At 41.2% G+C, this 24,494-nt stretch overlaps 1 protein-coding gene across 5 annotated transcripts in view; it reads left to right on the forward strand.

Moving 5' to 3' along the window:
* PEAK1 (pseudopodium enriched atypical kinase 1) overlaps window positions 1-23,203 on the forward strand; it is a 384,683-nt gene extending 361,480 nt beyond the window's left edge. For all 5 annotated transcript variants that reach the window (XM_053593373.1, XM_053593370.1, XM_053593374.1 and 2 more), the window contains one exon: window positions 16,395-23,203. In XM_053593373.1, the coding sequence (XP_053449348.1) occupies window positions 16,395-17,558 (1,164 nt within the window). In that variant the 3' untranslated portion in view covers window positions 17,559-23,203. The remainder of the gene's footprint in view (window positions 1-16,394) is intronic.
* The last annotated feature ends 1,291 nt before the right edge of the window (window positions 23,204-24,494 follow it).

Below are 24,494 nucleotides of genomic sequence, written 5' to 3' on the forward strand. Positions count from 1 at the left end.
AAAGCATGAACAAGCTTGCTAAAAGAATGTATCAATATAAAATTCAGACAGTGAGCAGGCCCTTTAAACACCAGCACTTGAAGGAATCTTTGGGTAGAAGGGTCAAGTGAAAAAGAATGGGTAATACCCTACCATTCAACAACCAAGCTATAGTCATGCCATTTAATTTTGCCAAACGTTTGCCTTTCCACTACAGTCTACTTTGTTGTCTTAAATTGAATATGAATTGTTGGAAGGCAGCAAGATGTACATCCTCTTCACATGTCCCAGGCCTTATGGGTACTCTGAAAGGGTGAGTAGCGCTAGACATATTGCTCTGTCTTCTCCCAGCTGCTATTAATGGGGCTTTACAGTTAAAGACCCCCCACAGTCTGCTTTTTAGAAGTTAGCTAAGTCGGGGTTATTACAAACAAATGCTTTATAATGGCAAATTTGCCTCAAAGGTATGCAGAGCGGTTGCCATGAGCAACACAGAAAATGAGCCCCTGAACTGAATGTTTGGAATTAAACTTTTCCAGTGTGCTTGAGGAACCATTGTTGAACTCTGTTTCCCTGCGAAGTTTAGGCTTGTGTAAGTGTTGTGTGCTTTGACCTGGGTCTGAGGAGGTCTCCCAACAAGGTAATTTGGTTCTGAGGCTGGAAGGCATAGTTGTTGGGTTGTTTTTGTTTGTTTATTTTTTGTTTTTTTCCGTTTCCTATGGATGATTTGCCAGTGGTTAAAGGGGTCTCACTTCCTGTATTTGAGAATCTGGTCAGATTGCCGTAGGATGCTATGTATCACAGATGGAAAGTGCTGAGGAACCATCAGGTACTTGTTTGAATGTTCAGTTGATATGAATCAGTACTTCTCTTTTCTACCCTCTAGTCTTCACCTATCTTTATTAACCTAGACAAGTCTCCAATTTCCCCTCAAGCCTCTGTTTTTGCAACAGTATGTTATTCATGTTGGAATGTACCTACCAGGTGACTGGCTGTCCCTTTTAATGTCCCTGTGACTCCTTTGGCAGAGTAGCTCAAGCAGGCTTGCCCTGCGAGTGGGTGGGTAAGTGAGGGTTGCTGTGCCCAGAAGAGACTTATTTTCCTTCTTGTACTCATCATGTGAAGAGTTCCCTTCACCTGAATTTGGCATTGCCATCGTCGTAAAACCAAAAATTTGTGCAGAAGGAGACCCCGTGTGTACTTTACAAGAAGACTCAACCTTCACCTACCTGGTTGTTTGATTCCTGAATATCTATATTGCAGCTCCCTCTAGTGTCACTGTGGCTCAGACTCTTGTAACATTTTTCTTTTCCTTTGAGAAAAATGCAGACAGCACAAATCTGCCAAAATTGGCATTATTTTAAGTACATTTCCCCAAACATAGCCAAAACAAATGTCAGGTGACTTTTTTCCCATCAGGAAAAGGAATCTTACATGATAATATGGGATCATTCCACTCCAGTCTTGCTCCTATCTTAAGGTTTTGAGGAGTCCTGCAGAAGTCATTCGTTTGGGGTAGTGAATCTTTCTTGAGATTCTTCTGGTTCATGCCAGCTACCTTTTATAAAGAAGGAATGTTGGCGGTGCCTGTGGCTCAGTGAGTAGGGCGCCGGCCCCATATACCGAGTGTGGTGGGTTCAAACCCAGCCCCGGCCAAACTGCAACAAAAAATAGCTGGGCGTTGTGGCGGGCGCCTGTAATCCCAGCTACTCGGGAGGCTGAGGCAAGAGAATCGCCTAAGCCCAAAAGCTGGAGGTTGCTGTGAGCTGTGACGCTACAGCACTCTACCAAGGGTGACAAAGTAAGACTCTGTCTCTGAAAAAAAAAAATTTTTTTTAAGAAGGAATGTGAATTCCTTTTAAGAAAGAAATGAAAATGAGAGGCCAAGAAAAAATTACTTTGATCCCTCACAGAGAAAATTCTAGGGAAGGGGAGAAGGAGGGCGAGGAAAAAACTGGCAGGAAGACCATGTTCCTTTTTTCTGAAAAGGGTGGCTTGTTTCCTGAAATAACTTTCAGACTAGAAATTTACCATCTGAAGTCAGGTCATTTTGAGTTTTTTTAAAACTAAAGAAGTCAAGTTATTAATATTTGAAAAATGGCTACTATGTGGTGCGTAGAATAATATAACACCTCTACCTAAACTAACATCATTGCAGGCTCCATAATAAAGATTTACGAGATACCCGTGCTGTGGAATCCTATATAGAAATCTCCATAGGTCTGTGTTCGGGTTGTAACTGTTTTCGTAGTTATGAACCAATTAAAATCCTGTCTCTCTTTCTCCTCTTCTGCACTCCGGTCTTCTCCCTTTTGCCTTTGCCCTTAAAACTAAAGTAATCCATTATTCTTCAGCCTATCCATGTCTTATAAAATGAAGAGATAAGGAAGAGCCACCCACTCTGCCTGGCAGACCTTCTTCCTTCAGAGCATCCAAAAGGGTGGGACAATTTATCAATTCTTCTTCGTAAATCACTTTGATCCTTTATCTCAAGTTGGTCTGTGAAGCCAAACATAAATTCTCCTTGTAGTATCCAGTTTCTTATCTTCTCACTAAGCTCTAGAGATCTTATAAAAATGCATATATGTGTTTGTCTAGATACACTTAGAACATCACCATTAGAGTCATAGTCACAATTAGACTATCTTATCTGCCTCTACTGTTAAAAGTATAAGGTAGCAATACTGTTAAAAGTATAAGGTAGCAAGTTTTTTTCAGCCTGACTCAGCATGGTGAAAACTAGAGTTTTCCAAACAGTTCTATCTCCTAGGTTTTCCTATCTTGGATCCCAACATTCTGACGCTGTACTCTGGAACTAATTAGGTAGTTGGTAGAAGACTTGAAGGATTTGTTCAGATATAAACAGATAGGTAGATGGACAGAGAGAGATTTACATGGCATTGATCGCTGCTCAGGTCTCTTTAATTATAAATAATACAATAAATGAGGGAGAGAGATATGTTCTCCCTTGAAACTCCCTTGCTTTTTTTATTTTTTTCCTGAATATCTATTTGAATGGAAATCAGAACATGCTGTTACTCAGAACTGGAGACCCATCTGCATTCTCCTAAGAAAATGTACATTTCTCTTTTTTTTTTTTGTAGAGACAGAGTCTCACTTTACCGCCTTCAGTAGAGTGCCATGATGTCACAGGACTCACAGCAACCTCTAGCTCTTGGGCTTCCGCCGATTCTCCTGCCTCAGCCTCCCGAGCAGCTGGGACTACAGGCACCCGCCACAATGCCCGGCTATTTTTTGGTTGCAGTTCAACAGGGCTGGGTTTGAACCCGCCACCCTCGGTATATGGGGCCGGCAACCTACTCACTGAGCCACAGGCACCACCCACATTTCTCTTTTTGAATAAAATAACTAGAAAATACTTTTCTAAAATTTGCTTCTTTTCTGTACTACTGTAATAAACAGGCAGTGTAAATACTACAGAGAGTGCTAGTTGTCAGGAGGCTTTGATATCTGTAAATTAAAGCAGTCTGTTCCTACATGGAAAGAGTAAAGCATGTGTTCCTCAGCTAACAGGCCATGGAAGGGACTCCAGACCAGGCTATTAAAATCTATGAACTAGTGGTAGAGACAGAGTCTTCCATTGTCATTCTCTCCAGACAGAGTCTTCCATTGTCAGTCTCTCCATAGCATGAGGATTTTGCTTACTTTTTGCTTTTATAACCCTTTAAGACTAGAAATATAAGAGTTATTACATATACAAAACACTTTGCTCATGGTTTTGATCAAAAAACTCTTCTTTGATCCATAAAGTGCTTTTTAAAAGGTCTTATTGCCTGAACATTGGGCAATAAGGCTAATTAAGGCCTCATTAAATGAGACCTACTAAGACAAAACATAAAACCTGAATTCTGCCATTGAAATATTGGGTTTGGGGTGGCACCTGTGGTTCAGTGGGTAAGGCGCTGGCCCCATATACTGAGGGTGGTGGGTTCAAACCCAGCCCTGGCCAAACTGCAACAAAAAAATAGCCAGTCCCAGCTACTCTGGAGGCTGAGGCAAGAGAATCGCCTAAGCCCAAGGATTTGGAGGTTGCTGTGAGCTGTGACACCATGACACTCTACCGAGGATTAATAAGTGAGATGCTGTCTCAAAAAAAAAAAAGAAATATTGGTTTTGCTCTGACTAGGTCAGACCAATGATTCTTTCAACCCTTTGTCCTCTACCACCCTAGTAAACTGTGAGTGCCAGAATTTTGCCCATCACAAGGACATTAAAGTTAGAAAACCAGGCCAATTGTATGTCACTCTTTTGAACAATGAGAAGTTGACCCAAAGGGTGATAGGTGATGAGATAAGATATCCTAGTCCACTGTGTGAGCCATTTATTAGCCTGTTGTGTCTATCTTGATTGCAAACCTCTATAAAAATAGGTAAAAGCTTATTTTGGTGGTTTTGTGTTTTCTAGATGAGTTGCAGAGTATAGTGGAAAGAGCAGGCTTTGGCCTTAAACAGACTGAGGCTTGCAAACTGGTAACCCTGGAGATGGTACACATAAAGTGCTCAGCACATGTGACAAGAGATGGCCATGAGAGATAATAACTAACATTACTACTGGTAGCATGGATCTACCAACACTCTTTCTGAAGACTTCACTGTGCGATCATTTTTTTTAATTCATTTTTATTATTTGGAATTCATTGAGTGTTCAAAGAATTAGGTTACACTGATTGCATTTGTTATAGGAAGTTCCTCTTATAATTGAGTCTCACCCCAAAGAGGTGTGCCATACATTGTGACCCTCATCCCCCTCTCTCCTCCACTCTGCCCTTGTATTAGCTCATCTACTGCCTTCATGTTAAAATTGAGCACATTGGATTCTTGTTTCTCCATTCTTGTGATGCTTTGCTAAGAAGAATGTGTTCCACCTCCATCTAGGTTAATACAAAAGATGTAAAGTCTCCATCCTTTTTAGTGTCTAAATAGTATTCCATAGTGTACATATACCACAGCTTGTTAATCCATTCCTGGGTTGGTGGACATTTAGGCTATTTCCACATTTTGGTGATTGTAAATTGAGCTGCATAAACAGTCTAATGCAAATGTCCTTATGATAAAAGGATTTTTTTCTTCTGGGTAGATGCCTAGTAATGGGATTGCAGGATCAAATGGGAGGTCTAATTTGAGTTCTTTAAGAATTCTCCATACTTCCTTCCAAAAAGGTTGTATTAGTTTGCAGTTCCACCAGCAGTGTAAAAGTGTTCCCTTCTCTCCACTTCTATGCCAGCATCTGCAGCTTTGAGATTTTGTAATGTGGGCGGTTCTCACTGGAGTTAGGTGATATCTCAGGGTAGTTTTGATTTGCGTTTCTCTGATGATTAAGGACAATGAGTATTTTTTCATGTTTTTTAGCCATTCATCTGTCCTCTTTAAAGAATGTTCTATTCATGCCTCTTGCCAGGTGATACATGGGATTGTTGGGTCTGTTTTTGCTGACTATTTTGAGTTCTCTGTAGATCCTCATTATCAAGCTTTTGTCTGATTCATAATATGCAAATATCTTTTCCCATTCTGAAGGTTGTCTTTTTGCTTTGGTTGTCGTCCTTAGCTGTACAGGCGCTTTTAAGTTTAATTAGTCCCATTTGTTTATTTTTGTTGTTGTAATTGCCACAGAAGTCTTCTTCATAAACTCTTGCCCCAGGCTGATATCTTCAAATGTTTTTCCCACACTTTCTTTGAGGATCTTTATCATTTCAAGCCTTAGGTTTAAATCTTTATCCATTTTGAATCCATTTTTGTAAGTGGTGAGGTGCGAGTCCAATTTCAGTCTTTTACATGTGGTTACCCAGTTCTCCCAACAACACGTATTGAATAGGAATTCTTTTCACCAATGTATGTTCTTGTTTGGTTTATCAAAGATCATATGGCTGTAAGATACTAGTTTCATCTCATGGTTTTCTATTTGGTTCCAAATGTCATTGTCTCTGTTTTTGTGCCAATACCATGCTGTTTTGATCACTATGGCCTGGTAGGATGGCAAAAAGTCTGATAGGGTGATACCCCCAGCTTTGCTTTTATTACTAAGAATTGCCTTCGCTATGCAGGGTTTCTTTGGGTTCCATACAAAATGAAGAATTATTTTTTCCAATTATTGAATGTATGATGATAGTATTTTAATGGTGATTGCACTGAATCTATCGATTGCTTTGGGTAGTATAGACATTTTCACAACGTTGATTCTCCCAGCCATGAGCATGGTATGTTCTTCCATTTGTTAGTATCCTCTGCTATTTTCTTAGGGTTTCACAATTTTTGTTGTAGAGGTCTTTAACCTCTTTTGTTATGTATATGCCTAGGTATTTCGTTTTTTATTTTTTGGAAGCTACTATGAAGGGAATTGTGTGTATCCTTAATTAGCTTCTCATCTTGGCTGTTACTGGCATATACAAAGGCTACTGATTTGTGGACATTGATTTTATATCCTGAGACATGGCTGTGTGTTTTTTTTTTTTTATTGTTGGGGATTCATTGAGGGTACAATAAGCCAGGTTACACTGATTGCAATTGTTAGGTAAAGTCCCTCTTGCAATCATGTCTTGCCCCCATAAAGTATGAAACACACCAAGGCCCCAACCGCCTCCCTCCATCCCTCTTTCAGCTTTTCTCCCCCCCCATAACTTTAATTGTCATTAATTATCCTCATATCAAAATTGAGTACATAGGATTCATGCTTCTCCATTCTTGTGATGCTTTACTAAGAATAATGTGTTCCACTTCCATCCAGGTTAATACAAAGGATGTAAAGTCTCCATTTTTTTTAATAGCTAAATAGTATTCCACGGTATACATATACCACAGCTTGTTAATCCATTCCTGGGTTGGTGGGCATTTAGGCTGTTTCCACATTTTGGCGATTATAAATTGAGCTGCAATAAACAGTCTAGTACAAGTGCCCTTATGATAAAAGGATTTTTTTCCTTCTGGGTAGATGCCCAGTAATGGGATTGCAGGATCAAATGGGAGGTCTAGCTTGAGTGCTTTGAGGTTTCTCCATACTTCCTTCCAGAAAGGTTGTACTAGTTTGCAGTTCCACCAGCAGTGGAAAAGTGTTCCCTTCTCTCCACATCCACGCCAGCATCTGCAGTTTTGAGATTTTGTGATGCGGGCCATTCTCACCGGGGTTAGATGATATTTCAGGGTTGTTTTCATTTGCACTTCTCTAATATAAAGAAATGATGAACATTTTTTCATGTGTTTGTTAGCCATTCGTCTGTCATCTTTAGAGAAGGTTCTATTCATGTCTCTTGCCCATTGATATATGGGATTGTTGGCTTTTTTTATGTGGATTAATTTGAGTTCTCTATAGATCCTAGTTATCAAGCTTTTGTCTGATTGAAAATATGCAAATATCCTTTCCCATTGTGTAGGTTGTCTCTTTGCTTTGGTTATTGTCTCCTTAGCTGTACAGAAGCTTTTCAGTTTAATGAAGTCCCATTTGTTTATTTTTGTTGTTGTTGCAGTTGCCATGGCAGTCTTCTTCATGAAGTCTTTCCCCAGGCCAATATCTTGCAGTGTTTTTCCTGTGCTTTCTTTGAGGATTTTTATTGTTTCATGCCTTAAATTTAAGTCCTTTATCCATCTTGAATCAATTTTTGTGAGTGGGGAAAGATGTGGGTCCAGTTTCAGTCTTTTACATGTAGACATCCAGTTCTCCCAACACCATTTATGGAATAGGGAGTCTTTTCCCCAAGGTATGTTCTTGTTTGGTTTATCGAAGATTAGGTGGTTGTAAGATGTTAGTTTCATTTCTTGGTTTTCAGTTCGATTCCAAGTGTCTATGTCTCTGTTTTTCTGCCAGTACCATGCTGTCTTGAGCACTGTGGCTTTGTAGTACAGACTAAAATCTGGTATGCTGATGCTCCCAGCTTTATTTTTATTACTAAGAACTGCCTTAGCTATACGGGGTTTTTTCCAGTTCCATACAAAACGCAGAATCATTTTTTCCAAATCTTGAAAGTACGATGTTGGTATTTTGATAGGAATGGCATTGAATAGGTAGATTGTTTTGGGAAGTATAGACATTTTAACAATGTTGATTCTTCCCGTCCATGAGCATGGTATATTCTTCCATTTGTTAATATCCTCTGCTATTTCCTTTCTGAGGATTTCATAGTTTTCTTTATAGAGGTCCTTCACCTCCTTCGTTAGGTATATTCCTAGGTATTTCATTTTCTTTGAAACTATGGTGAAGGGAGTTGTGTCCTTAATTAGCTTCTCATCTTGACTGTTATTGGTGTACACAAAGGCTACTGACTTGTGGACATTGATTTTATATCCTGAAACATTACTGTATTTTTTGATGACTTGTAGGAGTCTTGTGGTTGAGTCTTTGGGGTTCTCTAAGTATAAGATCATGTCGTCAACAAAGAGGGAGAGTTTGAGCTCCTCTGCTCCCATTTGGATTCCCTTTATTTCCTTGTCTTGCCTAATTGTATTGGCTAGAACTTCCAGCACTATGTTGAATAGTAAAGGTGACAGAGGACAACCTTGTCTGGTTCCAGTTCTGAGAGGAAAAGCTTTCAGTTTTACTCGATTCAGTAAAATATTGGCTGTGGGTTTGTCATAGATAGCTTCAATCAGTTTTAGAATGTGCCACCTATGCCTATACTCTTCAGTGTTCTAATTAGAAAAGGATGCTGGATTTTATCAAATGCTTTCTCTGCATCTATTGAGAGGATCATATGACCTTTATATTTGCCTCTGTTAATATGGTGGATAACATTTATGGACTTGCGTATGTTAAAACAGCCTTGCATCCCTGGGATGAAGCCTACTTGATCATGATGAATGACTTTTTTGATGATAAGCTGTAATCTATTGGCTAGGATTTTGTTGAGAATTTTTACATCTATATTCATGAGTGAGATTGGTCTGAAATTCTCCTTTTTGTTTGGGTCTTTTCCTAGTTTTGGTATCAGGGTGATGTTTGCTTCATAGAACGTGTTGGGGAAGATTCCTTCTTCCTCAATTTTTTGGAATAATTTCTGCAGTACAGGAATAAGCTCTTCCTTGAAGGTTTGATAGAATTCTGGAGTGAAGCCATCTGGACCAGGGCATTTTTTAGTTGGAAGATTTTTTATTGTTTCTTTGATCTCAGTGCTTGAAATTGGTCTGTTCAGGAGCTCTATTTCTTCCTGGGTTACTCTAAGGAGAGGGTGTGATTCCAATATTGATCCATTTCCTTCACATTGTCAAATTTCCGGGCATAGAGTTTCCAGTAGTATTCAGAGATGATCTCTTGTATCTCTGTGGGATCAGTTGTTATTTCCCCTTTATCATTTCTGATTGAGGTTGCTAGAGTTTTTACTTTTCTATTTCTCGTTACTCTGGCCAATGGTTTATCTATTTTATTTATTTTTCAAAAAAACCAACTCCTTGATTCATTAATTTTCTGAATGATTCTTTTGTTTTCAATTTCATTGATCTCTGATTTGATTTTGGATATTTCTTTTCTTCTACTGAGTTTAGGCTTAGATTGTTCTTCTTTTTCCAATTCCATAAGATGGCTTGTGAGATTGTTGATGTGCTGTCTTTCTGTTTTTCGAATGTAGGCATCTAAAGCGATGAATTTTCCTCTCAAAACTGCTTTTGCAGTATCCCATAGGTTTTGGTAGCTTGTGTCTTCGTTATTGTTATGCTCAAGGAAGTTGATGATTTCCTGTTTTATTTCTTCCTGCACCCATCTGTTATTCAACAGAAGATTGTTTAATTTCCATGCCTTTGTGTGGGGTCGAGCGTTTTCGTTAGAGTTGAGTTCCACCTTTAGTGCCTTATGGTCTGAGAAGATACAAGGTAAAATTTCAATTCTTTTGATTCTGTTGATATTTGTTTTGTGTCCCAGGATATGATCAATTTTGGAGAATGTTCCATGGGGTGATGAGAAGAATGTATATTCTTTATCTTTGGGATGGAGTGTTCTGTATGCGTCTATCAAGCACAGTTGTTCTAGGGTCTCATTTAAATCTCTTATATCTTTGTTTAATTTCTGTTTAGAGGATCTGTCCAGCTGTGTAAGAGGAGTGTTAAAGTCCCCTGTTATTATGGTATTATCAGATATCATATTGCTCAGACTGAGTAAGGTCTGTTTCAAGAATCTGGGAGCATTTAAATTGGGTGCATAAATATTTAGAATTGAAACGTCTTCTTGTTGTATTTTTCCCTTGACCAATATAAAGTGACCATCTTTGTCTTTTTTGACTTTAGTTGCTTTAAATCCACATGTATCTGAAAATAAGATTGCAACTCCTCTTTTCTTCTGAATTCCATTTGCCTGAAAAATTGTCTTACAACCCTTGACTCGGAGTTTTAATTTGTCTTTTGAAGCCAGGTGTGTTTCTTGCAGACAGCAGGTGGATGGCTTGTGTTTTTTAATCCAGTCAGCCAATCTATGCCTCTTCAGTGGGGAATTCAAGCCATTAACATTTATTGAGATAATTGATAAGTGTGGTAGTATTCTATTCGTCTTATTTTGTGAGAGTCCATTGCTTAGTTTTGTCTTTTGCATCAGTGTGGAGGTTAGGTTCTGTCCTTTAATATCTGAGTTCTTACTTTGCTGCTGATCCATTGTGATGGTCAGCGTGCAGAACAGGTTGAAGTATTTCCTGTAGAGCTGGTCTTGTTGTGGCGAATTTCCTCAATGTTTGTATATCTGTAAATGACTTGAAATCTCCGTCAATTTTTAAGCTTAGCTTAGCAGGGTACAGAATTCTAGGCTGGAAATTGTTCTGTTTAAGTAGATTAAAGGTAGATGACCATTGTCTTCTTTCTTGGAAAGTTTCATTAGAGACGTCTGCGGTCACTCTGATGGATTTGCCCCTGTAGGTCTACTGGCGCTTACTCCTGGCAGCTTGCAGAATTGTTTCTTTTGTCTTGACTTTGGACAGGTTCATCACAATGTGTCTTGGAGAAGCTCGGTTAGAGTTGAGGCAACCTGGGATCCGATAACCCCTCTGAAAGGAGTGTGTCAGAATCTTTGGTGATATTTGGGAATTTTTCTTTTATAATATTCTCTAGTGTGGCTTCCATTCCTCTGGGGCATTCTTCTTCCCCTTCTGGAATTCCTATAACTCGTATGTTGGAACACTTCATAAAGTCCCATAATTCTGACAGTGAACGTTCTGATTTCTCTCCCTTCTTTTCTGCCTCTTTTACTATGTGAGTTATCTCAAGAACTTTGTCTTCTACCTCTGAAATTCTTTCTTCTGCATAGTCTAACCTGTTGCTGATACTTTCCATTGCATCTTTAAATTCCCTGATTGACTGTTTCAGTTCCTTCAGCTCTGCTATATCCTTTTTATATTCTTCATATTGTGCATCTCTTATTTGATTCTGTTTTTGGATTTCCTTTTGGTTATTTTCCACTTTATTAGCAGTTTCCTTCATTGTTTCCATCATTTCTTTCATTGTTTTCATCATGTGTGTTGTAAATTCCCTTTCTGTCATTCCTAACATTTCTGTATAGGTGGAATCCTCTGCAGTAGCTACCTCATGGTCCCTTGGCGGGGTTGTTCTGGACTGGTTCTTCATGTTGCCTGGAGTTTTCTGCTGATTCTTCCTCATGAGTGATTTCTTTTATCTGTTTCCTTGCCCTAATTTTCCTTTCACTTCGTTTTGCTCTTTAAGTTCTCGTGCCTGTGGACTAAGGGTTCAGTGAGTCCTTTTGGTACAGGACCAGAAAGGTGAGAAGGTTGAAGAGGAAGAAAGGGATGAAAGAAAGGAGGACCGAGTGAAAAGAAAAAAATATATAGAGAAAGGAGAGGGGGTGGGTAAAAGGAATATTGACAAAAAGAAGAGAGGCACAGAAAGAGGGAGACAGAGCAATATAGGTGTACAGTAGGGTACTTTGACACAACCTTAAAAAAAAAAAAAAAAAACCACCTTCTGGGGGTGCCCAGTTGGGTGGTTCCCTTGAGGTCAGCAGCTCTTTGCTAACCTGATCAGACACAGTACCCCACCTCCACCAAGTAGAGAGGAAGGACAAAAATGCTATAAATCAAACCAAAACAAGCAAACAGAAAACTTTACGGGATAAAATTGGGTGAAAAACCAAATAATAGCGGTAGAAACACTAGCAAAAATGAAGTTCTAGTTATTGAAAAAGGCAGCAATGGGAAATTATAATTAAACTAGTAAAATTGAGAAAGAAAAAAGATCTGTACAGAAAAGGCTAAAATTAAAAAACAAAACAACATCAATAACATGAAAATAAAATAACAACCAAACCAAAAAAAAAAGAAAACACACAACTAAAAACAAAGCAGTATGTATATGTTGTTGAATATTGTCTGGGCAACACGTGGTCTTCTGGGGTATGAGATGTTAATCACAGTTCTAATACGACTGGAGGCTGCTGATTTCTCAAACCCCAGCAGGTAGACACCCTAAATCTCTCTTCAGCCCACTTAAAAGGCACTTTGAACTTGTAAACTTGCTGAGCAGAAGCTTTCCCAGGAAAGTGCTTGTCGCTGGAATCACTGCTGAAGTGACTATCCACTTACCCAGTGTGCCAAAACCGGTCTCACTCTGCCCCTGAGGGTTAGGGCTGCAAGGTGGCTCAGACCCCACCCTTAGGCTACTCAGTCACTAGGTTACCAGCTCCCACCCGGATTCTAGCTCTGCAACCCTGAGGGTGGAACTTGCCGGGGAAGATCACTCACAGTGGCTCCCTGTGGCCCAGAGCCAAACACTATTAGCTCCGTCTGGCTCAGCAGCTGAGACTGGGGCCCTAGACAATGGCCAAAGTTCTCCGCACTCCCGCTCAGGCTCTCCCCAAGGCAGTTCAACTGAGTGCCAAGTCCAAAGACACCAAAACAGTTCACAGGTAAGGCCTTTCCAGTTTGCAATCTCGCTGCTACTGAACTTACAGTTGCGGGTGGGTTTAGACCGATTGAACATACACAACCACTTTTTGTTTTTCCACTGTTTTAGTACTCCTCTTAGGGTCCAGAAGTCTCTCGCTGACTCCCTGTATCCTCACAGGGGTTATGATAGGCAGATCCCACCAGCCAGAGATGCCTGGAGTCCTATCTCCCGAGACTCACAGTGCTCAGATGCAAGGAAGCTGTTACTCGGCTGCCATCTTGCTCTCTCCTCCCAGTGTGTGTTTTTTTTAAGACAGAGTCTCATTACGTTGCCCTTGGTAGAGTGCCATGGCATCATAGCTCACAGAAACCTCCAACTCTTTGGCTTAAGTGATTCTCTTCCCTCATCCTCCCAAGTAGCTGAGACTACAGGCACCTGCCACAAGCCTGATTATTTTTCTGTTGTTGTTGTAGTTGTTACTATTGTTGTTTGGCAGGCCTGGGCTGGGTTCGAACCCGCCAGCCCTGGTGTATGTGGCCAATGCCCTAGCTGCTGAGCTACAGGTGTCAAGCCAACAGGAGTATTGTGGTTGAGTCTTCGGGGTCCTCTAAGTATAAGATCATATCTTTGGCAGATAGTGAGAGTTCAGCCTCCTCTGCCCCCATTTGGATGCCCTTTATTTCCTTCTCCTGCCTTGATCATATTGGCTAGAATTTCCAGCACTATATTGAATAGCAGTGGCGATGGAGGACAACCTTGTCTGGTTCTGTTTCTAAGTGGAAAAGCTTTCCGTTTTACTCCATTCAGCATAATATTATTTGTGGCTTTGTCATAGATGACAGGTATAAGTCATATTCTATGGGTATAATTTCTATTCTTTTAGTTTTGCTGAGGTTTGATTTGTATCCTAAGATGTGGTCAATTTTGGAGTACATACTGTGGGCTAATGAGAAAAATGTATGTTCTTTAGCTTTGGGATGGTGTGTTCTGTGTATGTCTATTAATCCCATTTGTTCCAAGGTCACATTTAAGTCTTTTGTATCTTTATTTAGTTTCTGTTGAGAGGATCTGTCCAGTTCTGTCAGAGGGGTCTTAATGTCCCCGATTATTATCGTGTTACAGGATATCATATTGCTCAGACCCCTTCTAAATCTGTTTCATAAATCTGGGAGCATTTAAGTTGAATACATAAATATTTAAAATTCAAATGTATTCTTATTGTATTATTCCTTTGACCAGTATAAGGTGATCAGCTTTGTCTTTCTTAACTTTAGTTGCTTTAAATCCACTTGTATCTGAAAATAAGATTGCAACCCCTCCTTTCTTCTGATTTCCATTTGCTTAGAATACTATTTTCCATCCCTTAACCCTGAGTTTTGATTTGTCCTTCAAGGCTAGGTATGTCTCCTGGAGATGGCATATGTATGGCCAGTCAGCTAGCCTGTGCCTCTTCAGTGGTGAATTCAGTCCATTGACATTTATTGAGAGAATTGGTAAGCATGGTGGAGTTCTGTTCATCTCATTTTGTGAGAGTCAGTTGTGTAGTTTTATCCTTTGCACCATTGTGGAAGATAAGTTTTGACCTTTAGCTTCTTGGTGTTTACTTTGGTGGTAGTCCATTGTGATTGTCAGTGTTGAGAATAGGTCTAATTATTTCCTGTAGAACTGGTCTTGTTGTGGCAAATTTCCTCAGTGCTTGTATATGCACAAAAGATTTGATTTCTCCATCCATTTTGAATCTTGGTTTAGGAGGATACAGAATTCTGGGCTGAAAATTGTTTTGTTTAAGAACGTTGAAGTTTGATGACCATGCTCTTCTGGCTTGGAAGGTTTCCGTTGAAAAGTCTGCTGTCATACTAATGGCTCTACCTCTGTAGACCAGTTGGTACTTAACTCCTGGATGCTTGCAGAATTTTTTCTTTCATCTTGACTTTGGACACATTCATTACAACATGTTCTGGAGAGACTCTGTTTGAGTTGAGATGACCTGGGGTACGATATCCATCTGAAAGGAGTGTTTCAGGGTCGTTAGTAAAATTCGGGAAGTTTGCATTTATGACAGTCTCCAAAGAGCTTCCATTCCTTTGGGACAATCTTCTTGCCCTCAGGAATCCCTATTATTTGTATGTTTGAGGAATCCCTATTATTTGTATGTTTGAATGCTTCATGGAGTCTTGTAGTTCTCTAAGTGCCTGTTCTGCTTTCTCTCTCTTCTTTTCTACCTCTTACCTACATGGTTAACTCAAAAACGTTATCCCCTAGCTCTGAGGTTCTTTCTTCTCCATGGTCTAATCTATTTTTGATACTTTCTACTGCATCTTTACATTCCCTGATTGTCTCCTTCATTTCCTTAAGCTCTACCGTATTCTTTCTATATTCTACATATCTCTCATCTGATTTTTTCATTTTCTCATCCACTCCTTTTATTGTCTTTATCATCCATATTTCAAATTTCCTTTCTCTCAAGTCCATTAATTCTTTATAGGTGGAGTCTTCTGCAGTAGCTGCCTCATGGTCCCTTGGGGGAGTTCCTCTGTTTTGGCTTTTCATGTTGCCCAAATTTTTTGTATTGGTTCCTCCTTATGTGTTCTTTCTTCTTGTTCAACTCCTTGTCCTCCTTTTGCCTCTCACTGCCTACTTTGCTTCAAATTACCTTGTCTTGGAGCTTAGGTCTTGAAGTGGCCTCAGCCTGAGCAAAGCCAAATAAATAGAGATCTTTGCTCTTGATGACAATATGTTCCAATATGTCGCCAGGACACCAGGTGGCACTGTGGGGTTTTTTAGGAGACAGAAAGCACTGCCCCCAGTCTCTATGGTCCTTATTCCTTAGTTGCCTTCATTGATCACCCAATTGTTTCCTTAGCATTCAGACCCTGCCTGGTTGGGATCTAAAAGCTCACAAGAATCTTTCAGGGGCAAGTCTCACAATGCCCCCTGATTAAAGCCCCTCAGCCTGTCCCAAGAGTGGAATTCTGATCCCAGAATGTGGAATTAAGACCTCATGCTTTAGTGCCCTGGTAAGACCTTCTCATGACCTTCCCACAATGGCAGCCCCCTGGCCACCAAGACCTTCCCCTTATGGCTGCTTCACCAGCTACCAAATCCATGGCAAATCCACTCCAATCAGCATTCAAATCTGGTTGCTATGTACTGTTCACGTCCGCCCACTCTTCCAAGCTTTCCATTCAACAAGCAGCTTCCCCCAACAACTGAAAACTTCAGAAAGGCTTCCTCCCTTCCTGACCTCCATGAGGGGCCAGCCAATCCCAGCCAGTGGCAATCACCTGCCCAATTCATCAGATTTCTACCAGTCCAGATCATACAGTGTATCCAGTTCACCACCTCCTTGCTGTACTCTCCAGTCTATGACTGTGTGCAGGGTCCTCGGGCCAGGCATGGCTGGGTTCTCTGTTTTTCCCCAGTTATTCTAGGAGAGCTCAGCTGAACAATCCTTGTGATCCATCATCTTGCTCTGCCCCCTACTGTGTGATCATTTATTCCTAACCAATCACCTTCTAGTTACTCCTTCTTGATACTCCATATGCTTAGTTATGAAAGTGTGAGTTTTAAATTGGGTTATTTGCTTTCTTCTTTCAGATCTGTAAGAGCAAAGCTAAAGAATCTCAACAGTATTATCATAGCTTGGCTGTCCGTCAGAGTCTAGCTGTCCATTTTAACATCCAGCAGGACTGTGGTCATTTTCTTGCTGAAGTCCCCAATCGTCTGCTTCCCTGGGCAGCTCCTGATGCCCCTGAAAAAGAAGAGGATGAAATGGAAGAGAGTGAAGAAGAAGCAAAAGGAGAAACTGATGGGAAAAACCCAGAGCCCTGTTCTGAAGCAGAGTCATCCCGGAAAGAGAGCCAGGGAGCCATGAGCAAGAAACAGAGAAGCCACGTTGTGGTCATTACCAGAGAGGTTCCCTATCTCACTGTGGCTGATTTTGTGCGAGACTCTCTGACCCAACATGGGAAAAGCCCTGATGTGTATGAAAGGCAAGTATGTTTGCTGCTCTTACAGCTGTGCTCTGGCCTTGAACACCTCAAACCCTATCATGTTACTCATTGCGATCTCCGCCTAGAGAACCTGTTACTTGTCCACTACCAGCTAGGGGGAACTGCCCAAGGTCTTGGGCCTGCAGAGCCCAGCTCCACCTCATCTTGTCCCACAAGGCTTATAGTGAGCAACTTCTCTCAGGCCAAGCAAAAGAGCCACCTGGTGGACCCTGAGATCCTCCGGGACCAGTCCCGCCTTGCCCCAGAAATCATAACTGCTACCCAATATAAAAAGTGCGATGAGTTCCAGACAGGCATCCTCATCTATGAGATGCTGCATCTGCCCAACCCTTTTGATGAGAACCCAGAGCTGAAGGAAAAGGAATACTCGCGAGCAGACTTGCCACGCATCCCACTCCGTTCCCCCTACTCCCAGGGCCTGCAGCAGCTGGCCAGTTGCCTCCTGAATCCTAACCCTTCTGAGCGGATCCTCATTTCAGACGCCAAAGGCATCCTCCAGTGTCTGCTTTGGGGCCCCCGGGAAGATCTTTTCCAGATTTTCGCAGCCTCCGCTAGCCTGGTGCAAAGGAACAGCCTGCTCCAAAACTGGTTAGACATCAAGCGAACACTGCTGATGATCAAGTTTGCTGAAAAGTCCTTGGACAGGGAGGGCGGGGTGAGCCTTGAAGACTGGCTTTGTGCTCAGTATTTGGCTTTTACCACCACAGACTCCCTCAGTTGTATTGTGAAAATCCTGCAACATCGTTAATGTATTCTGGATGCTGCTTTTACTACATGTTCACCACCTTCTTGTCACCCATGCACTTCCCCTTTCTAGGTGCAGATTCAAGGAAAGAAGAAAGACAAACCTTCCGTCCCTGACCATGAACAACAAGGTCCATTAAGAATGGTTATTCACAGCTCCAAATCAAGTGAGAAGCTGAGTCTGTCTTAATTTTATAGAAATTAAACTGCACCAATGTGCAGCTGCCATCTCCTTAAATACCTTCCATCCTAATAGTACCACAAATACAGGTGAAAAATGAGAATGTACATCTTTGAAGATACAGCTCCTTTGGTATGAACTCAGTAAGCCAGTGAGCTTTGTCTAGTTCCTCTGCAATTCTGATTATCAGCACCAAGTCTTTATTCTCTGTCTTTTCAGCACCAAGTATTTATTCTCACTAGCAATAGACAGACTTAACCAATTTCTGCCATCATCCAATAAGCTCTCACACACTCTTCCTTTAAGGTATCAATAAACTGACTCTCTTATCAGGCAGAACTGCCATCCTTAGCATAAGCCCAGTTTTGGTTACTGGGCCCTATATCCTTTGTTCCAGCAGGTAGTAGAAAGAAAAGGAGAGATCCCATCCCTTGCTCATAGACCTGTCTTCATTTCTGTTATCTGTCAGTGTGTGCACGGCATGGAAGACAGCCCTAATAATCTCCCTTCTGCTGCCACTGCCTGATTCTCTTTTACCTCTACTCCGTCCTCACTTGCCATTGAAGTTTGGATTTATCAGCCACTTGTGGCCCATTACAGAGCTGACCCAAGGTGGTGTCACCAATGCCTCAGCAGAGTGGAGTGCAGTTCAGATCATATAAATAGCTGACAGGACATGAAGAGGTGATTTTCTCACACGTGCAATTCTCTAGGGACCATCGGGGAACAGAGTTTAAATTACCATTCTTTGATTATTGTCAAAACTGTCATTGGCAGCCAGGGCTGGCAGTGCCCAGATTATAGTTTTACCCTGAGCAGTAATTGGCCAGCTCCCTCCTATTAGTAGCCAGTGTTAACTAGTCTACCAAATGGTGTAAACAACAGCCCTGGATGAAATAGCTGTCAGTTCAGCTCTAAGATCTCCTTACAGAGCACAGCAGAGTGGACTGTTAGGATGGCCAATAAAGCAGGGGAGGGGAAGAGACTGCTGATGTGACTGCTTACCGCCTCAGAATGTTGACCTCTTCTGGAGTAACTGCCTCCAGTAGTGGCACATTGCTCCTATGACTTTCTAAAATGGCTCTCGAGGACAGCTCATGGGAATTTTGTTTGCTTAAGGTGGGTAACTAAGAGCTGTTCACTGTGTGTGGAGCCTGTGCTCCTCTCCTAGGGATATATGTGCAATTTTTGTATGTATTTTTTTTTAGCTGTATATTACAGTGTTTGTGTTACAACTTCACCTGAAGCAAGATCTATAGAAACCCTCCCCTTCTTCCCTTGGCCACGTACTTGGGCTAAGAGATGAGTGTTCCTCCCACTGGCATTTGTGTGTATATGTGCTCATGCTTATTTTATTCAAAACTGTGAGTCTCTATTTACTTCAATCTTGAAATCCCAAGAGTCACTCAAACAGTGTGAATGTGTGTACACTTGTGTCTCCATGTGTGCGTGCACATGCATGCTGAAGTAGGGGCCGGGCCTCTGAGGGAACAACCTATGGCAGGGTTGACAATGTGTTCTCTGCACCTAGTCAGTGAGGGAGCCCTGGGGCCCTTCATCTGCCAGCACAGAGTTTTCTGAAAGCCAAGACTGATTGTGCAGTATTACTTAGATAGCACATTAGTGGCCTTGGAAATTTTTTAACTTTTAACATTTTTACCAGCCTTTCATGTGATTCACCTATATCAAAGAAGATCAAGAAAGGCGAAGAATGTATTTTATTGTGTTCTTATTATTTTTTTTAAGAGAATGGGATATGGGAGGCTATGCATGGGAGATATCCTCATCTCCCTAGAGCAGTATAGAACTCCCAGGAAAAGGGGCAGGTTGGCCCACAAGGAGTCTTGCCTCCTCTAACCAGCGTACAGGGCTCTGCCCTTGGGAATGGCCATGAAGTGGGCATGCTGCTGCCAGATAGCAGTCTACTTTTTGGTGTCCTGTGGCATGGCTGCCCCTCACCTGGCAAGTTGGTGTTTGCTTCATCATAGCATAACCAATGTGCACATATTCCTTGCCTGATTATGCACTGAAGTGGCAGCACGCAGACCACTGACCATGTCAGCCAGCATGATACTTAAATTCCTCCCTTAAACTAATGGTTTGCATATTGAGACATACCTTCTCAAGGCCACTCTTGTGGTGCCTTGCCCATGTAAATTTGAATGTTGACTAAATTTAACGAGGGTACATATTCGATGCAAAATGTCCCTTGGTTTTTCTCTTTGTTACATCTCTAGGTATCTTTCCCTTTACTCTGTTCTATTATGACTTGGATCCAGTCTCCATTTAACTCTATGATAAGCATGGACACCTCCACTACCACTGTCTTATAGCACTGGTAAACCAAGCACCTCTTCACATTGGATGTGTTTAGTACTGTTTTTATATTCTAAGATGTTAAGGGCAAAAGATGAATGCCAACTAGTCGGAGAAGGTCCTCAAGCTTCCCAGAGACAGGTGGCTAAATTTTTCTCTGGGTGATGGCCAAAGAATGTGAGGTGGGGAGGAAAGAGGGTATTAAAGGTTAGAGCAGAATAGAGAAATGTTTTTCTAGGCAAGAAGGACTATATCAAATGGTCCTCAGAATATTTTTCCATAATAATGAAATTCAGTCAAACATTACCACAAATATTTTACATTTTTATTTTATTTATAGTAGGAACTTTGAATTTATTCATCAACTGGAAAGAACTCCTACCCTCTGTAGACACGGATACATACACCCACATACACCCATTTTGTGTGTGTGTGTGTGTATATATATATATGAGTTTTGATTGTGACTAGTATAGCACTTTAATTTTCTCGAGTAACAGCAACTTATTGCCTTCAATATTGATTGGAATTTTTTTCTTTTCTATTGAAGTTTTTATTATAGATTCTTGCATGTATATTGAGAATCTGAACAATTAAGCTCCTACTGGAACTTTTCCTTAAGCCACCTGAGCAATCTCTTTGACATTTTGAGTACTGAAGAAACAAGACTGTGGCTAGAGTACCCAAGAGCAAAACTGAATGTGTAGCAGAGTGCCTTGTCAGAATGGTGACCCAGTCTTGGAAAGAAGAGAGTCAGTGGAGATTCTACAAAGAGGACTAGGACTTCAGGAAGCCCCCCTTGCTGGCTGAGGAAAGCCCTTTTAGCATATGTACCCTAATGTGATGCTCAGAAGCAAATTCATGAAAATAACAATAGGGTGAGAAAAAGAACAACTGTAACCTGTGGAACAGCCACATAACATGAATGAGATCCACCAACCCCTAGGCTAAGTTAGAATTAGAAGTCAGGAATATGGCAAAGAGTTTCAAGATTTGCCCTTAGATGAACTGGGTGAGGTCTTAGCGGGGCTGAGAGAGACACAAGCACCCTCCTACTCATGTAAATGGCTAAAAGTAAAATGTTCAGATGTTAACAGTTGAAGTGGCCACCCATTGTCAAATAAAATGAGGTCCAATTTTGCTTCCAAACTCAGAATAAAACTTGTGAACATGGAAAACTTTAAGAGTTTTAAACCTCTAGAAATATTGACATTTCTAGGAGTATAACTACTTAAAATTACATTTTAAAATTTCTAGTATTATAAAATTTGCATGAAAGATCTTTGGGGTCTACTAAATAGTAGGGCATAGGAAGATTGCACCCAATTTCTCAAATTTGAGTTATGAATAATTTTGTGCTGAGAAGTAACCTGATACTTAGTTTACTGGTAACTTGCAGTTAGGATTTTTCTCTAGGTTTTACCAGCAGTGGTCTGAAAAACTAGTCCCAAAAATAGGGATAGCTTCAGGATTCTGCATTATATTTCAAGTGACACTAGATGTGTAAATTAAGGAACTTGACTCCCTGGGCCTACTCTGGCGTGCTTTTCATTCCCCTCACTAGTCATAAAGATTAAAAATTCTGCCAGCCTAATGAGAGAACAGGATGGCTACCCATGAAACCAGGGTATTAGTTTTACCTCATTGATGAAGCTCACATTCTCAAAGGCCCAAAGTGCTGTGCCGAGGCAAATCCAAATGCTGCTCTTGCTAAAGTTTGTGATGAAGTCCAGCTGTCCAGGCTTAACAGCAGCACCAAAAGGGAAGATTCTATGGACCAAAAGTGATGCCATAAAGGAAGCCAGAAGACCTGAATGCAAGATCCTAGGACATTATACCAAAGAAATCAAGCCTTTTTATCCCTATGCTTCTAAGATGGCAAAGGTGAGTCATGACAGATACTATGGGAAGGAAATTCACATACATTCCATTTCAAGGTATTTGGCTAATAAATCCCATCTCAAAAAGCACCTGTTTGTTTTTTTCTTAAGAAGTCCATTTTGTATATTAGAAGAAAAAAAGAAGATGGTAATGATGATGAAAGCCCTGGACAGATACAAAGCTTCCCAATATTTAAGGAGAAGAAACTCTTCTGTCTCCCCTTGACATGACTGTGGCTGTTGCTCAAACCTCAGCTTGGGAACACCATATCCATATGATAATGAAAGCAGGGGATTTTTAAAAAGAGATAAGGTAGTTTTAATAGGTTTGTTTAAAGAATTCTTGGGAAATTTCTTAACAAATTGCACTTGTTCTATAAACCTTCCTACAGAGTTGTTTACCATTCTTCAGCATCATCATCACTTAATATTTGGAAGTGCCCAGAATATGTAAGGTGCTATACAGCTGTTAAAACACTCCACACAGCTGTTTAAAATTATAATAGGTTTTTGCATAAGCCACTGCTGGAAGCTTTCCCCACCCATATAGGCTGCAGGGGCCTGCATTCTGAACGTCCCATTACACGTTTCCACTCCAGTGAGCCTCTGACTTTAGCCCAGCAGCTCATCTCCATCCCATTTTTTTTTTAATCAAGAATGTTTTCAGGGAATCAAAAGAGGTTGGAAATTTTTTAACCTAGCAGAAGTACAGAGTCATATATTTTGCTATGAATATTATTATAGTATAGAAAATCCACTTTGCCTATTAGCATGTGGATAGGATGTGTGTGTCTGCACTCACAGCTTAAATGTTCAACCAGCCCTATGGCCTTAGGGTAGCATTTTTGAAAGGTTAAACTACACTGCTTCAAAACTGACTCCAAGCACTACTTAGTTTTCCCTTTCCTTACCAGTTTTTAAAGAGTGTTGTAGGTGAATACACTAGGTTGAGGTCCTCTATTTTGTAGTGAGATCAAGGCAAAAGCAAGGTGTCATCCTACTCAGTGATTTGAATTGTTAACAGTCGTCATTCCAATCTCTCCTTAATCCTCCTTGGGTGTACCCACACTCTCTGTATTTGAAAATCTTGTTTTTCTTGCTTTTCAGTAGCATCACTTCTCTACTTACATATTATAAAGTATATATAAATCTTATCAATGAAAGATCCCTTCTGTCACCAGTGGCACCACCCTATGGTTTGCTGTGGTACTTTGCTGTGTATTCTGTGGCATCATTTACTGTGTAAATAAATTCATTTTAATATATACTAAAAACCAGACAAATGCTTGTCCTTTCAGCGACTTTTACACACAGACGTGCTGTGGAGGGTTTGGTTGCAGACCTGGTTATTCTTGTCCCCCAGCTGGGTGCCCTTCCGTAAGAAAGGAAATGATGGCTTTCAGCCACTCTGCCCTCTGCACTCTGGGTCCTCATCCCTTGTTAACATGAACCATATTGTCTCTTTATTTCCTCTCTTATCTGAGAAATCTAGGACCCAAAAAGAGAGTGGAGGCGGTCAGCTTTCCCCATACTTCGGAAGGCTGCAAGTTTGCTGTGTGAGATCGCCCCCTGGTGTCCAGTTCCCTTCAGGCTTCCTGAACGTGTACTGCATATTTGAGAAGTTTAGTTAGCTGGCTCTGGCTGACCCTCTCAGTGGAAATCACAGAGCTGTGCATATGTGAGCAGGGACAGGGCCTTGTACTGCACAATCTGCAGAATTCACATGCCTTCAGTGTTCCTTAGGCATGTGGTCACACACAGGGTCCTGACAAAGCAGATAAGCTGATGTGTGGACACTTCAGCAAAGGAGAAAGGAGGCTCCCTAGCTTAAGCTGGACGAGTCAGCAGTGCTAACAATAGCTGCCATGTTACAATAGGGGAATGGATGAAAGAGCAAATGTAGATTCTAAATTTAGAGCAGATTTTACAGCTCCAAACCCTTCCCGTGGACACGGTCTTTAAGGCAGTGTTTCTTCTCTTCTTTGTTAGCAAACACCCTGAAATTTACAAACATCATTTTTAAGGCATATGCCAGAAAAGTGGTTGCCAGACTCGAGTTTTATGTTGCTGAGGAGGAATTCCCATGTTAGTGTGGACCTAGAAGGTCTCTGTATATTGACTGGGCCCAGGAGGAAGGGTCAGCCACAACCAACTAGACGATCCTCAGGGACACAGCTCTGCCTGCTGCAGCTTTCTCCATTTGCTGCAGAAAAGCCTAGGGAACAGGCTAGTTGTCAACAGAGCACTTCTGGAGGAAAGGAACCAAAGAAAGAAGTAAGCAGTTAGGGCTGAGAGGTGCGCTAGGGCTGAGTTACTATCTAAAGTTCAACTAGCATGAGTGGCCACTCCAGAACCCTAAGAGGATATGGGCAAGTGGATAGTAGGACTAGTTCAGTTTTGGAGGGCCAGACTCCAGGGGAGGTGGAAGAGTTTTTGTTTTTCAGTGGGGTCATTTTGTCCTTTGGTATAAGGGGAGAGCCTGCAGTTCCCACCTCTATTGCTTCACCCAGCATGGGACCCATTCCTGAGAATTCCATTAGCGGGTCCTCAGTGAGCCCATGCT

Source organism: Nycticebus coucang, chromosome 6 (assembly GCF_027406575.1).
Source record: "Nycticebus coucang isolate mNycCou1 chromosome 6, mNycCou1.pri, whole genome shotgun sequence".
NCBI lineage: Eukaryota > Metazoa > Chordata > Mammalia > Primates > Lorisidae > Nycticebus > Nycticebus coucang.